Here is an 18,844-nt window from a genome sequence, read left to right on the forward strand (position 1 = left end):
CACAAGAACCTCAGGGCCCGTCCAGACAGGCACGGGTTGGTGCAGAGTTCAGTTGTTGGGCCCACAAGTCATCACATAGGCAGAGGTCCAGGGGTGTGGGGTTTAGTCACAGGTAAGGAGGCCTGAGGCCTCCTTGGTGGGGGTCGGTGGGTCTGGCCAAGACCACCACACGGGGCTTGTGAGCTCACTCTGTACTTCCAGAAGCTGAGCATCTGAGCAAAGGACCTCCTGGCTTTGGGCCCCTCAGGCTCTCCCGGAGGACCACCTGCGTGCTGACGGGGGTGTCCCCCGGAAGGCCAGGGTGGGAAAGAGCCTGGAGGCAGGCCCGGGAGATAGAGCAGAGGCTCCCTGGGGGCCCAGGTCTTTGCAGTTCTGACCGGGGAAGCAGTGAGGGACATGCCTGGTGCTCCCACCGCCCCCAGCAGGGCCAGAGCTGGAACCCGGAGGGGGAGCACCTGGCTCAGAGCAAAGAAGGAACTCTGACAAGCAGAGCCGCCCCACAGTGGAGGGGTGCCCAGGAAGTAGTGCCCTCCTGCTCCTGGAGGCAGGTAAGCATGCTCCTGTTGAACCCAAGGAAGAGCAGCTTCCTGCCTTGAGGTGGGCCAGGCTCCATTGCTCAAAGGGCCTTAGAGAGGTGACACGGGGAAGGGGTGTTTAAGCCAGTCCACACGATTGTGGGACTGACTGATAGCTTGACCTCTGACCTCTCTTCAGTGATTAGGCCTTAATGGGGGGAAAGATGTTCCCATGGTAGACCCTTTAGCCCCTGGCCCTGCAGTGGAACAGGGATTCTAGGATCAGGGCCCTTCATGGACTCCTCAGACTACAGGCCTGGGAGGAGGATAGGAAGTAGTTCAGGACCAGGAGGTGGGAGGGCAAGTGCCCTGCTGAGTCTCCGAGGGACTTTGGGATGCCCATCCCTACCCCCCACTTCAGGGTCTCCTGGGGGCTCCTCTGTGCAAGACCCCAAAGCTGCATCTTCTCCCCAGAGCACATTCAGAACAGGCTGTGTAGCTGGGGCTCTTCCATGTCCCCTGTGAGCCTCCTGGAGGCCTCCTGGGGCTGAGGAGAATGAGGGATAGAGTCTGGAAATGTCTTTGGGCACGTCCCCTCCTGAAAGCAAAGCATTCACCAAAGGGAGCCAGACTATTTGAGGAAATTTGTCTCTCTTGTGGGGACTGTTCTCTGTGGTCTGTCCACACTGTGGCTGTGGAGCCAGGCCCCCAGGCAAGCCGATTCATACTCTGCCTCCTGCATATGACAGCTCAGACAGGTCTGGCTTCATTCCAGCCCCCAGGACAGGCTCGTTTGCTCTCTGGCTTCCCTGGGCAGGCCTGTCCGCTGCCAGGCCAGCTAGACCTGTCTATCCTTTGGCTGCAGGGACAGGTCTGACCATACACAGGCTGCCCAGTCGGGCCAGTCTGCACAGCAACAAGCTGATATTCTTAGCCCAATAAAGAAATGCTGGCCGTGGTATGGTCGCTACGCCCACAAGACTTGAAAAACAAAATACCTTTATTTAGTTATCATGAATTTGCAAACACAGAAAGGAGTAGAAAATCTAACACTGCTTCATCAGAGGGCTGACCCAGGGTCCCAGGGGCAGCTTGACCAAAGCATCCCAGGCCAATCTGCCTCCCTAGTCCTGGCTAGCCCACCTAACCCGTGGGAGGCTGGCCCAGATGATTCTAAGGGTCTCTGCGGCTCTTCTGAAGACATCCCCTCTCCACATCAGCTGAGTTTTGTGAGAGACAGCTGGTGGGATGGGCTGTGGCACGTGGCAGGCAGTGGGACTTGGCCTTGGGTTGGGCCATCCTCGGGGAGAGCTGTGTGTCGGAGGACATGTGTTACGGGGCAGGAAGGGGGATGGGCCTGGGCAGGGACACAGCTGGGGTAGAACCAGACTACTCTTGTGTCTTCATAAACTGAAGTCAGTGGCAGAGCTCCTGGAGGGGGGCAGACACCCTTTGCCTCTGGCCCTGCAGGTCCCCATCCCCTGGGAAGGACTGGCCAAGGCTTGAAAGACTTGAGTTAGAGTCCTGGCCCTGGCACTATTTGCTCAGAGACCTGGGGCAAGTGTTTTCAGCTCACAGAGCCTTAACCATTTGATCCGGAAAGTGGGCCCAGATAGCCCCTGCCTGCCGCCCTGCTAGGTCATCACAGTAGACATGTCACAGCCGGGGCTCGGGCCATGCTTCCTCTTCACTCTCCAGGGGAGGCTCCCACCTACAGTGTTGCCCTCCTGAGCCTCCACTGTCTGACGAGTGGGGCTAATTCTGACCTCTCGAGGGTGGGAAGAGCGCGTGAGCCTGGCTCCCATCAGGTGCTCGGAAAAGTAGGTGTGTTGAAATCCTGCCCTTGGTCCCAAGCCTGGAGGCCTCCCCGGACCCCCACAGCCCTGCAGGCTCAGACGTTGGTCTCAAGCTCACTAATCTCAATGGTGCAGTGGTCCAGACAGGTGGTAGCTGACTCCTCGTCCTGTTCCACCTGGATGGGGACGTGGTGGGGACAGGTGGGGCCCAGGGTCAGCTCTGAGGCCTCAGCCACGCTCTTCACACAGCCATTCTGCTGGGTTGCCACGATCTCCTGGAGGCTCACAGGCTTGGTCTCACAGGGCGGCAGTTTCTGGGGAGGGGAAACAGGCCTCAGGAAGTAGCAGCAGGAAGAAGTGAGGTTAGACACTGGGGTGGACGGAATGAGCAAACCGTGTGATTGGTTTTCCTACAGATGTGCTTTGGGACCTTGAGAGGTCACCCAGGCCCTCTCGGGGCCCCAGTTCCACTCTGTCCTGCCTCCTTCTGAGCCTTCCTTCTGATGGACCACACGGTCTGGCAAGGGAGTGGGTGGCTCCCCTGCCTGTCCCCCCCATGGAGTGGGCTAGCCTGCTCCACAGAGTTACGGAAGGAGCCCTGAGCACCACAAAGCCCTGTGCTGCCCAAGTGAAGCTGGTTGGTGGACAAATACCACCTCCCCACAAGGGCCCAGGCTCCCTGAGGGCAGGGCTCTCTCTTCCTTTGCTCTCTTCTGCTTCTCTCATGATCTACCACCACAGTGAGGGCTCAGCAAGCAGCTGCTAGAGTACTCGGTCAGCCCCATACAGAGACCAAGGCCAGAGGGCTGGGCAGAAGCCTGCCCTGAGGCCCTGCCTCCCGCCCAGCTCTGCCCTCTCAGTGGGGGTGAGGAGGGTAGGAGGGTGGGGGAGTATGAGGGTGGGCTGGGGGGAGGCTCTACTCTCACCTCAGTGCCTATGTCCTGAGCGAAGTCCTTCCGGCAGATGTGGGCCATGATGCCCGCGGCCAGCGCATCCCCCAGCACGTTAATCATGGTGCGGAAGCGGTCCCTAGCGAGCCAAAGTGGCCAGTGAGCCGAGACTACTTTGTTTTTTTCCGTAGGAGTTGCTGGTGGAGGGCAGTGCTCACCCTGGCAGCACTGGCGGCCAGCAGTCAGGCCGGAGCCCATAGCAAGGTGCCTTTCTCGTCCTCTTGAACCTACCAGCCCCCTGGGGGGCTGTGCCCGAGCAGGTTCACCCACGGCTGGCTTCATGGGCACATCACTGTGCCCATGCTTAGAAGGGCCTGGGCTGGGTCTAATGCTCAGCTCCCACCCTCTGGAAGTTCCTCAACCTTTTTGAACAGGGATAGGCACATTTTTAGTTTTGAATAATGGGCCCCACAAGTTATGCAGCCGGGCTGGTGTCCGTGAGCAAGGCACCCCACTAGGCCACACCACGGCCGTTCCCTGGGCTGCCTAAGGGGTGGGGCAGGCGAACCCCACTCACAGAGCCCAGTCGACAGCGATGATGAGGGTGATGTCGTCAGTGGGCAGTCCCACAGAGGTAAGCACGATGACCATGGTGACGAGCCCAGCCTGGGGGATGCCAGCTGCCCCGATGCTGGCCGCGGTGGCCGTGATGCTGCAGGAGGGGCAGGGAGAGGAAGAGGAGGAGCAAGAGGGGCAGGCTTCGCTGCTGGGGCCCTGGCCCCAAGAAGAAAGCCAGAATGCCAGGGCCTCTGGGGACAGCCCTATGGGGCAGGGGTTGTTAGGAAAGCCACAGCGGGAAGTTCTCGAAGTGGAGGGGTGGGGCATGGCCCTGCTCAAGGTCCTCTCGCCCCATGGCCTCCATTCAGGGCCTCAGCAGAACCTCCTGAGGAGTTTGTGGAGAAGCCTGTGCCTGGAGCCACTGCCTCTCTAGGGGTCCAGGAAGCTGACCAGAGAGTCAGGTCAACCAGCACATAGCTCTCTGCCCAGCCTCCCTCTGGGGCCTGGTTCCCAGGGCCAGACTTGTGCCCTAGGGCTAACATGCAAGGCCTTCCCCACGGCCCTTGCCCCTTCCCCCAGCACCCCTCCCTCCGTTCCAGCCACACTAGCAGTCCCTCCCTCCCTCATCCTGTCCCTAGCCTCTGCTTGCTCTGTGCCTGCCTGCAGCCCCCTCTCTGCCCTGCATGTCCAGACTGCAGGACCTCCTCTGGGCCTCAGCTTCCCAGCCTGCTCAGAGCTCCCCCTCTGCAGGGTGCTGCTGGAGAAGGAGCCCTGAGTCATTGGCACCAGGTCACGTGCCAGCCACAGCACTGACTTGCTATGTGGCCGGGAACAAATGTCTTCCCTACTCTGCACCTCAGAGACCCCCTCCAGATGTGGGAGCTCAAGAACCCTGAAGGCCCTTCCAATGCCCTCCTCTCTCCCCGCACTAGTCCACACTGGGTATGGGTGTCAGGTGTGTACCTGATGGTGATGATCTGGCCGAAATCCAGCTCATAGTTGTTGACCTGGGCAATGAAGATGGCAGCCACGGCCTCGTAGAGTGCGGTGCCGTCCATGTTGATGGTGGCGCCCACAGGCAGCACAAAGCGGGCAATGCGCCGGTCAATGTGGTTGTTTTCCAGCAGGCACTTGAAGGTGATGGGCAGTGTGGCTGAGCTGTGGGCAGAGGGCCCAGTGTCTGCCCACCACCCTCCTCTGGGGGCCTCTGGGCTGCCTTCCTGCCGGGGCAGGAATCTTGCCCCCAACCCAGGCAGCCTGCCCATCATTGGGGAGAAGAGGCTGAAAGAGCTTTGCAGTGGTCTCAAGTGGCATCCTTGGGGAGTGTGTGATCCGTGGCCCAGCCGGGGCTGCCCAGGCCTAGTGCCCGAGAGACCCCCACTGACGGCACGGGTTGGGAAAGGAGTTACTACCGGCAGAGCACCTACTACGTGCCAGGCTTGTGCTTTACACACTCCTCCGGTCCTCTTGGCTTCCTGTCAGAGACGGGTTTTGAGACTGTTTCACAGATGAAGAAACGGAAGTCCAAAGGACACAAGGGGCTGACTCGGAGTCACAGCGCTGGGCCACGTTTACATGAAGTGGCCACTTGCTGGATTTCGATTCCAGCCGCCCACTAGCCAAGTGGCTCTGGCAGCTTCCTCAACCTGTGTGTGCCTTAGTCTCCCTGTCCCACACGAAATCTAGATCACAGCGCTATTAGGGTGGTTCAAGGAGAAAGCACTTTGAACAGTGTCCGGGACTTTGCAAACATGCAGGCAGCAGAGGCCCCTGTGACTGCTCTTCTTGTGTTTACGACTAGAGCTCCTGGTGGCCGTGCTGAGATGAACACTCAGGTTGGGGTGGCCCCAAGGCCCTTCCTCTGCCACAGGCCACTGCCTGGGGGCCCACGTCCACTTCTCAGTGTGCTAGGCCCGAGGCTGTGGCTCCTGCCAAGCAGGAGATGGCCCAGGGCTCCTGGCTGCAGCAGGGCTTGGCCTGTGGCCTATGGCCTGGGGGCTGGCAGCCACTTGGGACTTGGTCTTTCCTTTCTACCTCCTGGCCCTGCCCTGCATGGAGGTTCCTGGATGAGGCTTCTGGGGCTCCTCCCTGGGGCTGTGCTCTTCCTCAGTGCTTCCTGAGGTGCTTCAGCTGCCAAGGGAGGGGTCACGTGGCTGCTAAGGAAGGAGCTCTGTGGTGGCCTTCGTTCCCATTTGACAGATTGGGAAGGTGAGGCCCAGAGAAGAGAAGGCAATAAGGGATAGAAGGAAGAGCTAGACTTTGGCTCCAGAGAGACACAGGCCTCAGCTCAGGTGACTTAGCTCGGACATTTGCTGTGGGGAAAACCACCCTTTCTTCATGGAGTATAGAGCATTTTCTTCCCCAGTGTAGACAGCCGGGTTTACATGACTCCCACTCCCTGGGCTCCACTGTGGGCTGGGACCCTGGAGAGTAGGTGCCATCTCATCTAGCCCAGACCAGCCTTCTTGCCCTATGGTGGGTTATCTCCACTCATTCCCACGGCAACCCTACAAGGCAGCGGTTACCATAAGCCCCAATCTGTGTGTGAGGGAATGGATGCCCAGGGAGCTCAAGTGACTTGCCCACAGCCATACAGCCAGTGGGTGATGGAACCGTGATTCCAATCCCAGTTGTCACTGGCTAGTGACACTGTCCAGGTTGTGACAGGGCATCCCACCAGGGTGTCCCCGTGGCTGTGGATGGGCCAAGTCCCTAAACAATGCAGGGCCCGACTCCAACAGGAGCAACAGGTGACAGCGATTGTAGATTCATCCCTCTTTAGCTGTCCCGACCCCAGGTGTGCAGAAGCCACCCCCTCGTGGACTGAATAGGTCTTAGAGATGCAGGTAGTAGGGGAGGGAAAGGCGTTAAGAGGCAATAAGGGGTTTCTGCCCCTCAGTGGGCAGGTGGGACCTCAAGCAATCCACTTAAAGAATTGGTCTCGGGGTGCCTGGGTGGCTCAGTGGGTTGGGGCTCTGCCTTCTGCTCAGGTCATGATCTTTGGGTCCTGGGATTGAGCCCCGCATCAGGCTCTCTGCTCAGCGGGGAGCCTGCTTCCCGCTGTCACTCTGCCTGCTTCTCTGCCTGCTTGTGATCTCTATCAAATAAATAAATAAAATCTTTAAAAAAAAAAAAAAAGGAATCGGTCTTACTACCAAAGGTACCTCCAAGTTTGTGGAGTGGGCCGTAGGGACACTTGCCATGGTTCCATGGCTATGGACACGTGATGGCTGGACAGATGAACAGAGTTCAGCCACTGCCATCCCCTACCCTGCCCATCCCCCGGGGCTACCTGGAGGAGGTGGCCAGTGCAATAAGAAGGGCCTGGAGGACGCCGCGGATGAACACAATGGGGTTCTTCCTGGTAATGAAGAAGTAAAGCAGGGGCAGGATGAAGAGGCCGTGGACCACCAGCCCACACACCACGGTGATGGCATAGAAGCCCAGCTTCTTTCTGACGGCCGTGGGGTCGTCCATCTCCAGGATCTTGCCGGCGATGAGGAACACAATGCCGAAGGGGAAGTACCTGGGGGCAGGGTGTGGACCGGCAGCCAGCTCAGGGCCAGGCAGGCAGGGGTCCCAGGGCAGCCTCAGCACCGCATCGCTGCCTGGCCCAGGGCCCCCTGAGCCTCCCCCGGGGCTCCCGTGAGGACCAAATGGGACTGTGCACCAACATGCCCAGCACATAGCGTCATTTGTACCCTGACCCTCAACCAGCCCAGCCCTGCACAACTTCTGACCTCTGTGCCTTCCTGTCTAGGCCTTTGAGGAGTGCCCTGCCCTCAGCAGGCCTTCCTTTCAACCCAGCAGTGCCACAGACTTCATGCATGACCTCTGACAGGCCTCCGCATTTCCCCGTCTGAACGGTTGGACTAGAAGATTCCTAAGGCCTGAGCTCTGAACCAGGAGCGGCAGCTGGTTCTTGCTTCCAGTGTTCCCCTTCTCTAAAAGCTGAGATGATGAGACTCCATGTAATGGGGAAACTGGGCTAGGAGAGCAGGGCCACGATTTGCTTGGAACTTTCTTCCAATGGGCCTGACTAGGCCAGAAAGGACAGGGCCAGAGCTGGAACAAGGCCTGGTCAGGGCTGTTGGGGGTGGGGGAGTGGGAGGTGGAATCTGAGGGAAAATGTGTTAGCTCTGGAGGCCGCAGGCCAGGCCTGAGCCTCCTAGGCAGCTTTCTGCTTACGCTAGGAAAGCAGAGGAAGGGACTGTGTGTCCCTCCGTGGGCACAAGGCAGGGCTGGCAGGGGGCGGGGTGAAGGCAGAAGAGGGCACTCCTGCCCCCATGAGGCTTACCACACAGCCACCGCCACAATCTTCATGACAGACTCATTGAGGCACTGGCAAAAGCTGACTAGAGGGGTTCCGTTGTCACCCATACGGCCCAGCATGATGCCTGCAGGGGCAGGGACACACAAACTTATCATGGATGCCACAGACTGAGATGCAGAGGTGCACCGGCACACGCTGGTGGCAGAGTGGGGACAGAGCCACACGTGCATGGAGCCCGCAGGCCTTGGCCGACTTCCCAGCAGCCTTTGACATACCAGTGCTTCCCCCCACCTCTCCCTTCCTTCTCCTCAGTCTCCACCACTGGAGCAGGAATCTCCTCTCGTCCTCCTCTCTTCCATAAAAAGGCTCCCTGCCAAACACCTCCCACTGGCTCCCTGAGCCCTCAGACCATCACCAAGTTCCCTGCTGCTCCAGGCCCCAGTGCATCTGACCCCTGTCCACACCTCCCGCCTCCACCTGGCGCCATTTTTCACCTCCTCACTATGCTCTGGCACCACTGGCCTTCCTTATGTTTCTGGAATACATCAAGCTTCTCACTGACGCAGGGCCTTTGCTCACGTAGGACCTGGTGCCTGAAACACTGGCTGCCCAGCTCTGCACATGGCCTGGACACCCACCAGGCCCCTCAGCACATTCCCTGTTCTGCTCTGTCTCATCTCTTTCTGATCTATTTATATCACTTATTACAACTTATAACTATTATTTTCCAGTTGTCTGTTGTTCCTTCTTGTCTCCTCCAGCATAAAGTTAGCTCTGTGAGGGCAACAACAGAATTGCCTTTGCCGGCATATTGTAGGTGCTCAATGATAAGCACCCAATGACTGAAGGAGCAAAGGAATGAATAATAAAGCCTTTCCTGGAGCCCCTATTATTCCCTTACCTCCAGAAGCACCATCAGGCCACTCCTGAAACAGTGAGAAGGGACAGCTGTCCCTTCTGGTGACACAAAAAAAGCACTCTGTGGTTACCCTTGGAAAGCTTACTGGCAGTGTGCTTGGAGGGACTCACCGCCTAGCTCAGCTAGGGAGAAGCAGGGCTGGGATTTGAACCCTGGCCTATGTGACTCCAGAGAGAGGCCGTTTCCCTGCCCCAGAAGCCTTGAGCCCACACTGTCCACAGAAGAGCTACCACATGGTGATGGGATGACATGCAGGCCCAGCTGCTATGGGTAGGAGAGGCTCAAGTTGGAGGTAACACAGCCTAGCCCTACCCGTCTGGCCTGTGGAAGGCTGGCTGAGCTCAGACCCAGGTCCCCTGCCAGCTCTATCCCTCGTCTTCCTGGCTAAATCAACCTCCACTTAAATTTCCCTGGAGGCACCTAAGGGCTCTGGCTGCCTGGGTGCTAGTGTGCATGGGACCCAGGGTGTGGCAAGAGGCCTTCTGCAATAGTTAAGGCCAATGAGGCCTTAACATCAGCCATGTCCCAACACCAGAAAGGAGGGGGAGAGGAGGTTGTGTGGAGGGGACCAAAGAAAGTCCCATCCGGAGCAGCTGTGCAAGTGTGCATGCTCACACTCAGATGTGGGCACACACATACAGATGTACATACACCCCTGGGCACACATGCACAAACACAGACCGACAGGTGGGCAGTTACACACATCCGGTCAACACTTAGTGAACTGAGTCCAGGGGTCCTGGAGTTTCTTTCGCTCTGCCAGTAGACGTCCTGTTATATGTTCCCACCTCTAAGAGAGGTAGCTGGGGAGGAGGACTGTCCACTGGGGACCGATGACCAGATGTGCTGTGAGCACTTCCAAGCACCACCCTGTCAGACACTCAGGTCCCTGAGGCCCTGGCCTCTCTGTGTGCCTGAACTTTGAGCCAAGATGATAAGAGCTTCCTTATCCCCCAGGGCCCATCCATTCATCCAGCCATCCACCCATCTCTCCAACAGATTTTCCCGCGTGCCTGCTCCCGCCAGTCCGTGCGGTGGGCTGTGGGGACCAATGCGGAACAAGCCAGGCCCATCTCTGCCTGCATGGAGCTCACACCAGCTTCTGGGCGACTTCAACAGAAACGGATAGATAACTGCAGTAGGTCAAACATTTAAGGAGGAACATGGGACACCTGACTATCTAGGGGGTTGGGGACACGATGCTAATGTAGACCTTCATCCCCGGCAAGGATGAGAAAGTTGCAGGGGAGAGCTAGGGACAGGAACAGCCAGGTGGCAGGAAGTGGGAAAGTCTTTCGGGAGGCGGCTTCCGGAAACCGGAAACCGGAAACTAAAAGGCAGCATGGCGGGAGGGGGAAAGAAAGCGGGAGCGGAGGAGCTGGGGGGCGGGCTGGGCCAAGTCTTTCAGAGCTCCGCGGGGCTTGGGCCCCCCTTTCCGAGTGCGCTGGAGAGCCACTGGAGGCCTTTTGCAGGGCTTTGTGGGCCAGTGAGGAGGACACACCGGGGCAGGAGGCTCTTGCAGAAACGAGGTGAGAAATGACGGTAGCCCAGAACCACAGTGCTGGCAGAGGGCAGAGGGAAATGCGGGCTCTGAGAGAGGTTTCAGAGGTAGACCTGACAGATCTGGATGTGGGCTAAGGCAGAGAGGCTGAGGCAGAAAATGGTGCCCGGCTATCCAGTGTGAGCAACCAGGGGGACCGTGAGAAAACCTTGTGGAGAAGTCAGGGAGGTGGGAGAGGGTCTCCCAGGCTCTTATCCCAGGATGAAGAGGGAGGTTGATGCCAATTTTAGAGTAAGACTCACAATGACCTCTGACATGGTTTAGAAGGACAAGATGGGGATTGACGAGCTAGATTGTTCTGGATGGCTTGTCCCCAAGAAGGGGAAGGGTTTTGTGTATGTGTGTGTTGGTATTGGTGGCGAGGGCACTGCTGGTAGAGGCAGGCCCATAGGTTTTTGTGGGATCTGAAGCTTATACAGTTTGGGGCTCTCTCTAAGAAAAAGAATACCTTTTTTTTTTTTTTTTTTGTAAGAATGTACAGAAAGACCTTTGCAAGTTAAGCTTCGCTTGCTTCACGGTAATAGCCTATGGTTGGGGGTCCTGGCAGCTCCCAGAGAAGAGTAGCAAAGGGCAGGGTGTGGTCAGGGAGGCCAGCTGTGGGCCATGAGAAAGGACACATACATGTCTGAGGAGGCACTTGGTCAGTGAGAAGCCCCTGTGGGAGATGGAGGGAAGAAATAAGGGGGCTTTAGAGAGATGGTGATGACTGAGAGTGTTTTAGATTTTTCCTGTTCTTTATTGTAACCTCCCCTCACCCTGCCCCAAGATCCCCAGACGTCAGTAAAATGGAACAGGCTGCTGGGAGAGAGTCCAAGGGGTGGTAATTTTAAGGGCAAGCTGACACCCCTGGAGGCCGACTAGCACCCAGGGATGGAGAATTCCAGGTGAGGAACCCTGACTCCAGCAGGGAGTAGGGTGGGAGACACCCCTAAGTAATGGAATGGGGACTTGAGCCACTCCACTGGATAGGAGAGAAAAGAACCACCTGGAAAATGGGAGACTCCAGGTTATTCACATCAGTGGGTATAGGTGGCAAAGGATGGATGCAGAAGGGGACTGGCTCCAGGCCACTGCCGGGGGTGGGGGAGGGCAGCACATACCCATGGTGGCAGAGAAGATGACGATGCCCAGCACATTCATGCCATCGATGGTATCAGGCTCTGACTTGTAAACAACCTCAGGTGGTGGGGTCAGGTCCAGGGCGAAGTTTTGAACACGAGAGCCATTCTCTTCCTGGATCCCGTAGATGAGGATCTGCCGAGAAGGGGCCTCTTCGGATGCCATCTTGGGGGATTTGACAACGGGGGTGGTCTTGGTGCGGTACTAGTGGACAACACCCCAACCAGGAAGGAGTCAGGGCCAAATACTGTTCTTAATATCATCATCAACAACAATAATAACATCTTGGAGGCACCTTTGTATGCGGTCAAGAACTATTTGATTGACAATAACCCTGTGAGGTAGGCAAGAGTATTACCAAGATTTTACCAAAAAGAAAATTGAGATTCCTTCAGCCATGGACACACTCCCCAGCCATGTGTCTCCCCAAGCCTTCCTCCATCTTCTTCGTTCTCTGCAACATCGCACCCATCTGGGTTCCCCTCTACCCATGTCCTCTTCTACCCAGATAATTTTCCATTCACTCATCTATCCCTCCCAAGCATCCATTTTCCCTCCATCTAACTGCCAGCCAGCCCTGCCTGCCACTGATGGCAACTTGGACCTTCTCTTTGAAAGGCTCAGATTGCCCCAAGCCTTCTTAAAGAGAAAGAAGATCCATCTGGGAGGAACTGAACCTCCAAGCCTCTTCCTTTCCTCCTCTGCCCCAGGGCATTCCTGCATCTTTCCCCCTCACTCCTTGGACACTAGGAGCCCAAACAGGGAGTCTTCTATCCTCCCAACACCATAGTGTCAATGAGGTAGGCCTTCTGGGGGATGGGGTGGGGGAGCCACTCAGGAAATACATGGTCCCTCAACTTTCTGTGCTTCAGTGTCTTCATCTCTAAAATGGGGGTCACAGTCACACCTAGCTTGTTAGATTAAATGAGACAACATATGTGAAGTGTTTAGAACAGCGCCTGGCATGTGGGATCCCTTATGTGGCCATCGCCACTGTTATGCCACCACCACCATCATCATCATCATTCCAACATTGAACATACTGTGGTGGGGGAAGGGAAGCAGGGAAGCAAAGATGAACTGGATGTGAATTCTGCGCTGAGAACTTTGGAAAGGGAGTGAGCTACTTTGCCTCTTCATAGCTTCACAAAGAAAGGGATATTTGAGAAGGATCTTGAAGGGTGGGTAGGAGTTTGCCAAAAGAGAAAGGGCATTCCAGGCAGGCATGAGGTTGAGCAACATTCAGTGTTTCTTTCTGACACCTTCAATAATTCACCATCACCACTGGAATAAAATCAGAACTACCTGGCCTAGCATTCAGGGCCAGTCACTGTCTGGCTCATTTCATAGATAAGGCCCAGGAGATTGGGAAAGATACAGTGATTAGCTCAAGGTTTCACAGCTCCTTATTTTGGAGCCTTCTCTCCAACCCTCAGCCTCTTCCTTTGTGTCCTCGCTCCCAATGCAGGGCCCAGCACAGGCAAGGGGGTCGGGAAATGCTTGCTGGATTGTCAACCAACAAGCCGACATTTTATGAGGGGTAAAGAATTAGAAAGTATTAGAAGGGCAGACAAATCTGGCACACAAGGGTATTTACCATCATTTTTTCCAAAAAGGAAACACTTTGAATAGAGCCTTAAAGCCCACCGGAAGGAGGGATGGCCCCACCATGGGCTTTTACATCCCCACAAATACTGTATTTTAAAGTAACACTTAGTAACCAGGGCAAATGCTCATGCTATAATGAGCGTGGGGATAACGCAAGATACACACCATCTGTGCACCATTATCCTGATTTTGTTTTTTCAAAACATATTTAAGCAGAGAGAAAAGACTAGAAGTGTCCCACCTAGTACCAACTGTTGCTTGGTCCTAGAACGAGAGATGATTTTTATTTTCAACTTTGTACTTGGAGTATTTTCCTAATATTTTACACTGAGCATGATTAGTATTCTTGCTCCTGGGAAAAAGGGTTATTTTGTTTTATTTTATTTTATTTTTAAAAGATTTTTTTTTTATTTATTTCAGAGAGAGAACACAAGCAAGGGGAGAGGAAGAGGGTTAGGACCCTGGGATCAGGACCTGAGCCAAAGGCAGAGGCTTAACCAACTCAGCCAGTCAGTTGCCCCCAAAAAGGGTTATTTTAAAAAGAAAGAGAAAACAGGCTTAGATGCCAGATAGGCCTGGGTTTCCTGATCAGCACTGTTATTTACTAGCTGTAAAACCTTGAACAGTTCCGGGGCACCTGGGTGGCTCAATGGGTTAAGGCCTCTGCCTTCGACTCGGGTCATGATCCCAGGGTCCTGTGATCGAGCCCCGAGTCAGGCTCTCTGCTCAGTGGGGAGCCTGCTATCCCCCCCCCCCCCGCCCCGCCTGCCTCTCTGCCTACTTGTGATCTCTGTCAAATAAATAAATAAAATCCTTAAAAACAAACAAACAAACAAAACCTTGAGCAGTTCCTTTAATCCTTCTGAGCCTCCAGCCTCAGTTTCCTCACTGGGGACAGGGGACTGGCGCATGGAGTGCAGGCTTACTGTGAGGACCCAGTGATTCAGGGTGTGTGAGCAGGGGGTGAACCTAGAGCACGGGGGCCTCCCCCAACCCTGTCAGTTCTCTTCCCGAGAAGCTGGAACCATGGGTAGGGGTCGGCCAGGGGAGACTGTAAGGATTTCGGTCTCCCCACCTCCCCTGCTCTCCAGCATCTGGCCCCAGGAGTCAGGGAGACTTGCTGGGTAAACCTGACACCCCCCCAGCCTGGCCCAGGCTGGCAATGGCTGCCCCGCTCCCTTGCCCTGGGACCCACTCACCTGTTTGAATGTGGCTTCCACCAGGTTGGCTGGGAACATGTTCCTGGGAAGAGAGTCAGTTACTGAAGAATTCCAGAGGCCAGGACAGGAAGGCCCATGGGGTCATCTGAACACCTCCCTTGACAGGCAAGGCCTTCCGTGACCTAGCCCACCTCCCTCTGACCTTTCCTCTTCCTACCACCAGTCACGCGTAACCCCCACCCTCCCCAATCCCCAGTACTCAAAACTCCAACACCAATTGCATATGGTTCCCTAGAAACACTGCATACTTCTCCAGCAGCCAGGCATTGGTCTGCACTGTCCCTCTGCCCACAGTGTCCTTCCTGCTTCTCTGGCAGCTCCTACTCCAGCCAGTCAGAGGCCCTGCCTTCTCCGATTGCTGGCCGACTCTGCAGGCCTTTCCTTGGGGGTCACCCATGCTCCAGAGTGCTGCAGTGTGGCCCTGGCTTACCAGTCTGCACCCTCCCCCAGCCTGGCCTCCCAGAAAAGTCAGTGGTTCCTATCTTATCTGTGGTGCCCAACACCGGACCTGCCACATAAATGAGATCATAATTCCTATTAACGTTATTTTCATAAAGCTAAAGGAAGAGAGGTCTTGTCCTACCAGATATGAATGTACAGTATAAAGATAGAATTTATGGTATAATATTGACACAGCTGTCAACAGAAAAATTAGAGGAGAATAGAACCTAGTACATCTAAGTACCTCATTAAAAAAATAAAGTATATTTATTTGTTTTAGTAATTGCTACACCCAACGTGGAGGTGTATAGCCATGACCCTGAGATCAGGAGTCCCATACAATCCTGACTGAGCCAGCCAGGCACCCCTGAGTACTACGTTTTTGATAAAAGTCATTTCACAGATCAGTGAGGAAAGGAAGGATTTGTCATAGAGTACTATGTAGGCGAACCAACTATTTAAATTAAAAAAAAAAGTTAGATCCCTATTTATGCTTTGCATCAAAATAAATTCCAGATAGGTTAAAGAAATAAATAATTTAAAAAATGAAGCCATAAAAAGCTAGAAGAAAATACAGGTTAGTATTTTTCAGATCTCAGAATATGGAAGGACCGCCTAAGATAAAAAAAAAATGAGCAATTAAAAATATCAATAGATTTTACCAAATAGAAATTAAGAATGTTCTGAGTGCAGCACGGTATCCTGGGTTGGATTGGGGGGGGCAGGAAAAAAGACAGTGGAAAGACTGGTGAGATCCAAACAGGGTCTGTAGTTTAGTTAATAGTGTTATACTAATTTAGTTTTTTAGTTTCCACATCTATGCCATCGTTATGTATGCTGCTAACATCAGGGAAAGCTGGGTGAAAGGTATGTGGAAACGCTCTCTCCTGTGTTTGCAACTTTTCTGTACACTTACAATTATGCCAGAATAAAAAGCTAAATTGAGAAGTTCTCTAAAACGCATTCAAATACAAATAAAATTATAAAGCAAATGACAAACTAGGGAAACTATATGACAAAGTATTATCATCCTAAATCTAGAAAGAGCTTTTATAAATCTTGTCTTTGTCTCCTTGTTCACTGTCTCTTCTCTCCAGAACACCAGCTTCTTGGAAGGCCGAGAGCTCGGTTTTGTTCCCTGCTGGGTCCCAGGGGCTGGAAGACTGGCTGGCACGTAACAGGCCCTTGGCATATATTTGCTGCATAAATAATGGGACCACAGGAACACTAGGACCGCAACAGAAAAATGATCGGAAGTCATGGCCAGGCAATTCACCTCACAAAAGAAGGACCGTAAGTAGCCCCAAAACGCTTTTCTAAAATGTTCACCTTCATCGATAAATTAGACATTTTCACCTCTCAAACTAGTAAAGGATTTTTCGATGACAATACTCAATACTGAGCAGGTTTGGCGACATGTCCAGCCCCCCGGACCCTGCTTCTGTAAGGAAATTTGCAATTCCCCTTGCACCTTTGTCTTTATAATCCACTTCCAGGAATCTTTCCTAAATCAGAGGTGTTCACAAAGATTTTTGTTCGTGTGCTTGCATTTTCTCAAACAGGCCATGTGGACTGGCCTTACCACTCATTCCTGCTCTGGGCAAACCTCTTGGCTTTTAAGACTCTGCTCATACATGCCTGGAATTATATACGAGAGTATATAATGGGTGTACGTGACTTCTTAACCTTATACCCCAGCAGTCGCTGTTGGAAAGCGGAAACTATAATTTTTTTCTTCACTGTTGCTGATATATAGGTTCAGTGTGAGCATATGGCAGGAGGAAGGGAGCTTAGAAAGAGCTAGCAAGACAGAAAGAGTGGGTCCTGGCTTTTCCCACTAATTTTAGCTTTGTCACGAGAGAGAAGCAGCAGGCTTCTGAGGAGACTGGGGGTCCCAGGGACTGGGATCTCAGAAGCTCAAATGAGCCCCACCCCCTCACCCATGCCTGCAGTTTTAAGCAGATTCCTGCCACCAGAATAATATCTGGCTGCAAGGGCTTTTGACCTTATCAGACCCGAAGCCCCAAAGCCAGGGTTAGGGTAGGGGGCTCACCAGACACGCAGCTGCCAGAAGGTACCGATCCACAGGGCTTGGGCCCTTGTGACCAGAGAGAAGGATTCTCCGGCTGTACCCGTGGCTCAGAGTTTGAAAATCTCTCCTGGGCATAACCCCTGAGATGCAAAGGACTTACGAGGTGGTTTACTAATGAAACTTCGCAGGAAGGCTGCTTTAGCCTGAGCAAAGACTAGGGGCATTCAAGTTGTCGGAGACCAAATGGAGCTTATACCTGGGATGTACATTTCTTTACAATCCCCTTGTAAATTAGATTTATTTATTTATTTAAAAAGATTTTATTTATTTGTTTGTCAGAGAGCGCGCACAGGCAGGCAGAGTGGCAGGCAGAGGCAGAGGGAGAAGCAGGCTCCCTGCCGAGCAAAGAGCCCCATGTGGGACTCCATCCCAGGATCCTGGCATCATGACCTGAATGGAAGGCAGCCGTTTAACTCACTGAGCCACCGAGGTGTCCCAAAAATTAGAATAATTTAAAACGTGGGTTGTAGCCAGTACAACTGGTTGCCTACACAGTCTCCATTCTCTCCTTCCTTACCAATAGGAGACCCGGCATGTTACGGGACCAGTGGGGCTCTGCCGTCAAACCCTATTTCCCAGCCTCTCTCGCCAAAGGGATGGCACAGGAGATGAAGTGGGAGTCATGGGTGGTGCTTTCAGAAAACTTTTGGAAAGGTGCCCGCTCAGCCAGGACCCTTTGATCCTTTCCTCCAGCTGTCTTCTTTCTGCTTGGAACATGGGTGTAATAGCTAGAGCTTCTGCAGCCTTCTTGGAACATGAGACACACTGATGATAAAAGCCAAGTGGTAAACATGGTGGGGGAGCATGGGATCCTCCTGCCCACAAACTGCCCATCGCTGGACTGCTGATTTGGGAGACAATGAAAGCCTTTACCACAGTTCAGCCTCTGCTGTTCTGGCTTTCTCTTAACTAGCTGCCAATAGCAATCCCTAACTAATACACATGGCTCATACTCACAATTGATGAACTCATCCTATAGACTTTAATGAAGAATTATACTTTTGATTATTAAACAGGAAAATGTACAACATTTTCTTTTGACGATGAGTGCCCATGGGAAGTCTTCCCATTTGCCTCATGAGGTCTGTGCTCCCCATGGCGTCAATGCGGACGGAACGTGCTTGGGAGACATTAGCAGCCAGGCCCATCAAGTACACACACCCTCTGGCCTGGGCCTTGCCACATGCACTTGGGGCAGAGCCACAGCCTGCCAGCCCCTCTCCTTACCTACTCAAAGTCCCAAGACTGTGATGTTCCAAACTTGCCCCTAATCCATATGTCCCCAACCCCCAAGCATGGCCCCTGAGGGCTGTATCCCATGCCTTACAGGGTAACTGGGAGCTGTAAATAGAGCCAAGTGATTACTCTATCTCTCTGGTGTTTTAATAGGATTGGAAAGAAAGAAGGGGGCCCGCTCTGATTAGCAGTCACTCATGTGGGTGGTTTTCTGTGAGGCTGCACTGTAAGCAGACGTCAGTTTCCTGGAGCCTTGGGAAATGAATTCATGTCTCAGGGAGTCGTCTGGGGACATAGGCTGTTGTGTTCCTTTGGAATCTTTGAGAGAGGGCTGCATATCTTCCTGGCCCTGAGGTATGACGCTGGCCTTACTCCACTTCTCAGTGAGCCCCTGCATCTCTCTGACTTATCATGGGTTACAGCTGCCTGCACTTCCCCATTCCCTGTCTTGGCCGTCCCTGTTCTCCCTCAGTTACCGACACTCACTGTCCACCTGCTCTGGGCCACAGTGAGTGTGAGGGGGCCCCTGGGACCTTGGGTCCTGGTGTTCTCGTTTTCCGCACAGCCTCTTGGAAGGTCAGAGCATCTAGGAAGAATTCCCATGAGTGTCCTAAGA

General features: G+C 53.9%; 1 protein-coding gene across 2 annotated transcripts in view; it reads right to left on the bottom strand.

Moving 5' to 3' along the window:
* Window positions 1-2,344: 2,344 nt before the first annotated feature.
* SLC1A7 (solute carrier family 1 member 7) overlaps window positions 2,345-18,844 on the bottom strand; it is a 43,145-nt gene continuing 26,645 nt past the window's right edge. The window contains exons 4-11 of one of the 2 annotated variants that reach the window (XM_032844157.1): window positions 14,439-14,481; window positions 11,613-11,835; window positions 8,057-8,156; window positions 7,052-7,285; window positions 4,723-4,917; window positions 3,779-3,913; window positions 3,238-3,340; window positions 2,345-2,625 (exon numbers count right to left, since the gene is read on the bottom strand). In XM_032844157.1, the coding sequence (XP_032700048.1) occupies window positions 2,407-2,625; window positions 3,238-3,340; window positions 3,779-3,913; window positions 4,723-4,917; window positions 7,052-7,285; window positions 8,057-8,156; window positions 11,613-11,835; window positions 14,439-14,481 (1,252 nt within the window). In that variant the 3' untranslated portion in view covers window positions 2,345-2,406. Of the gene's footprint in view, window positions 2,626-3,237; window positions 3,341-3,778; window positions 3,914-4,722; window positions 4,918-7,051; window positions 7,286-8,056; window positions 8,157-11,612; window positions 11,836-14,438; window positions 14,482-17,654; window positions 17,700-18,844 lie in introns of those variants that run through there. The other variant, XM_032844158.1, reaches the window with a different exon arrangement.

This window comes from Lontra canadensis, unplaced genomic scaffold, assembly GCF_010015895.1.
Source record: "Lontra canadensis isolate GAN:19392208 unplaced genomic scaffold, GSC_riverotter_1.0 scaffold148, whole genome shotgun sequence".
NCBI lineage: Eukaryota > Metazoa > Chordata > Mammalia > Carnivora > Mustelidae > Lontra > Lontra canadensis.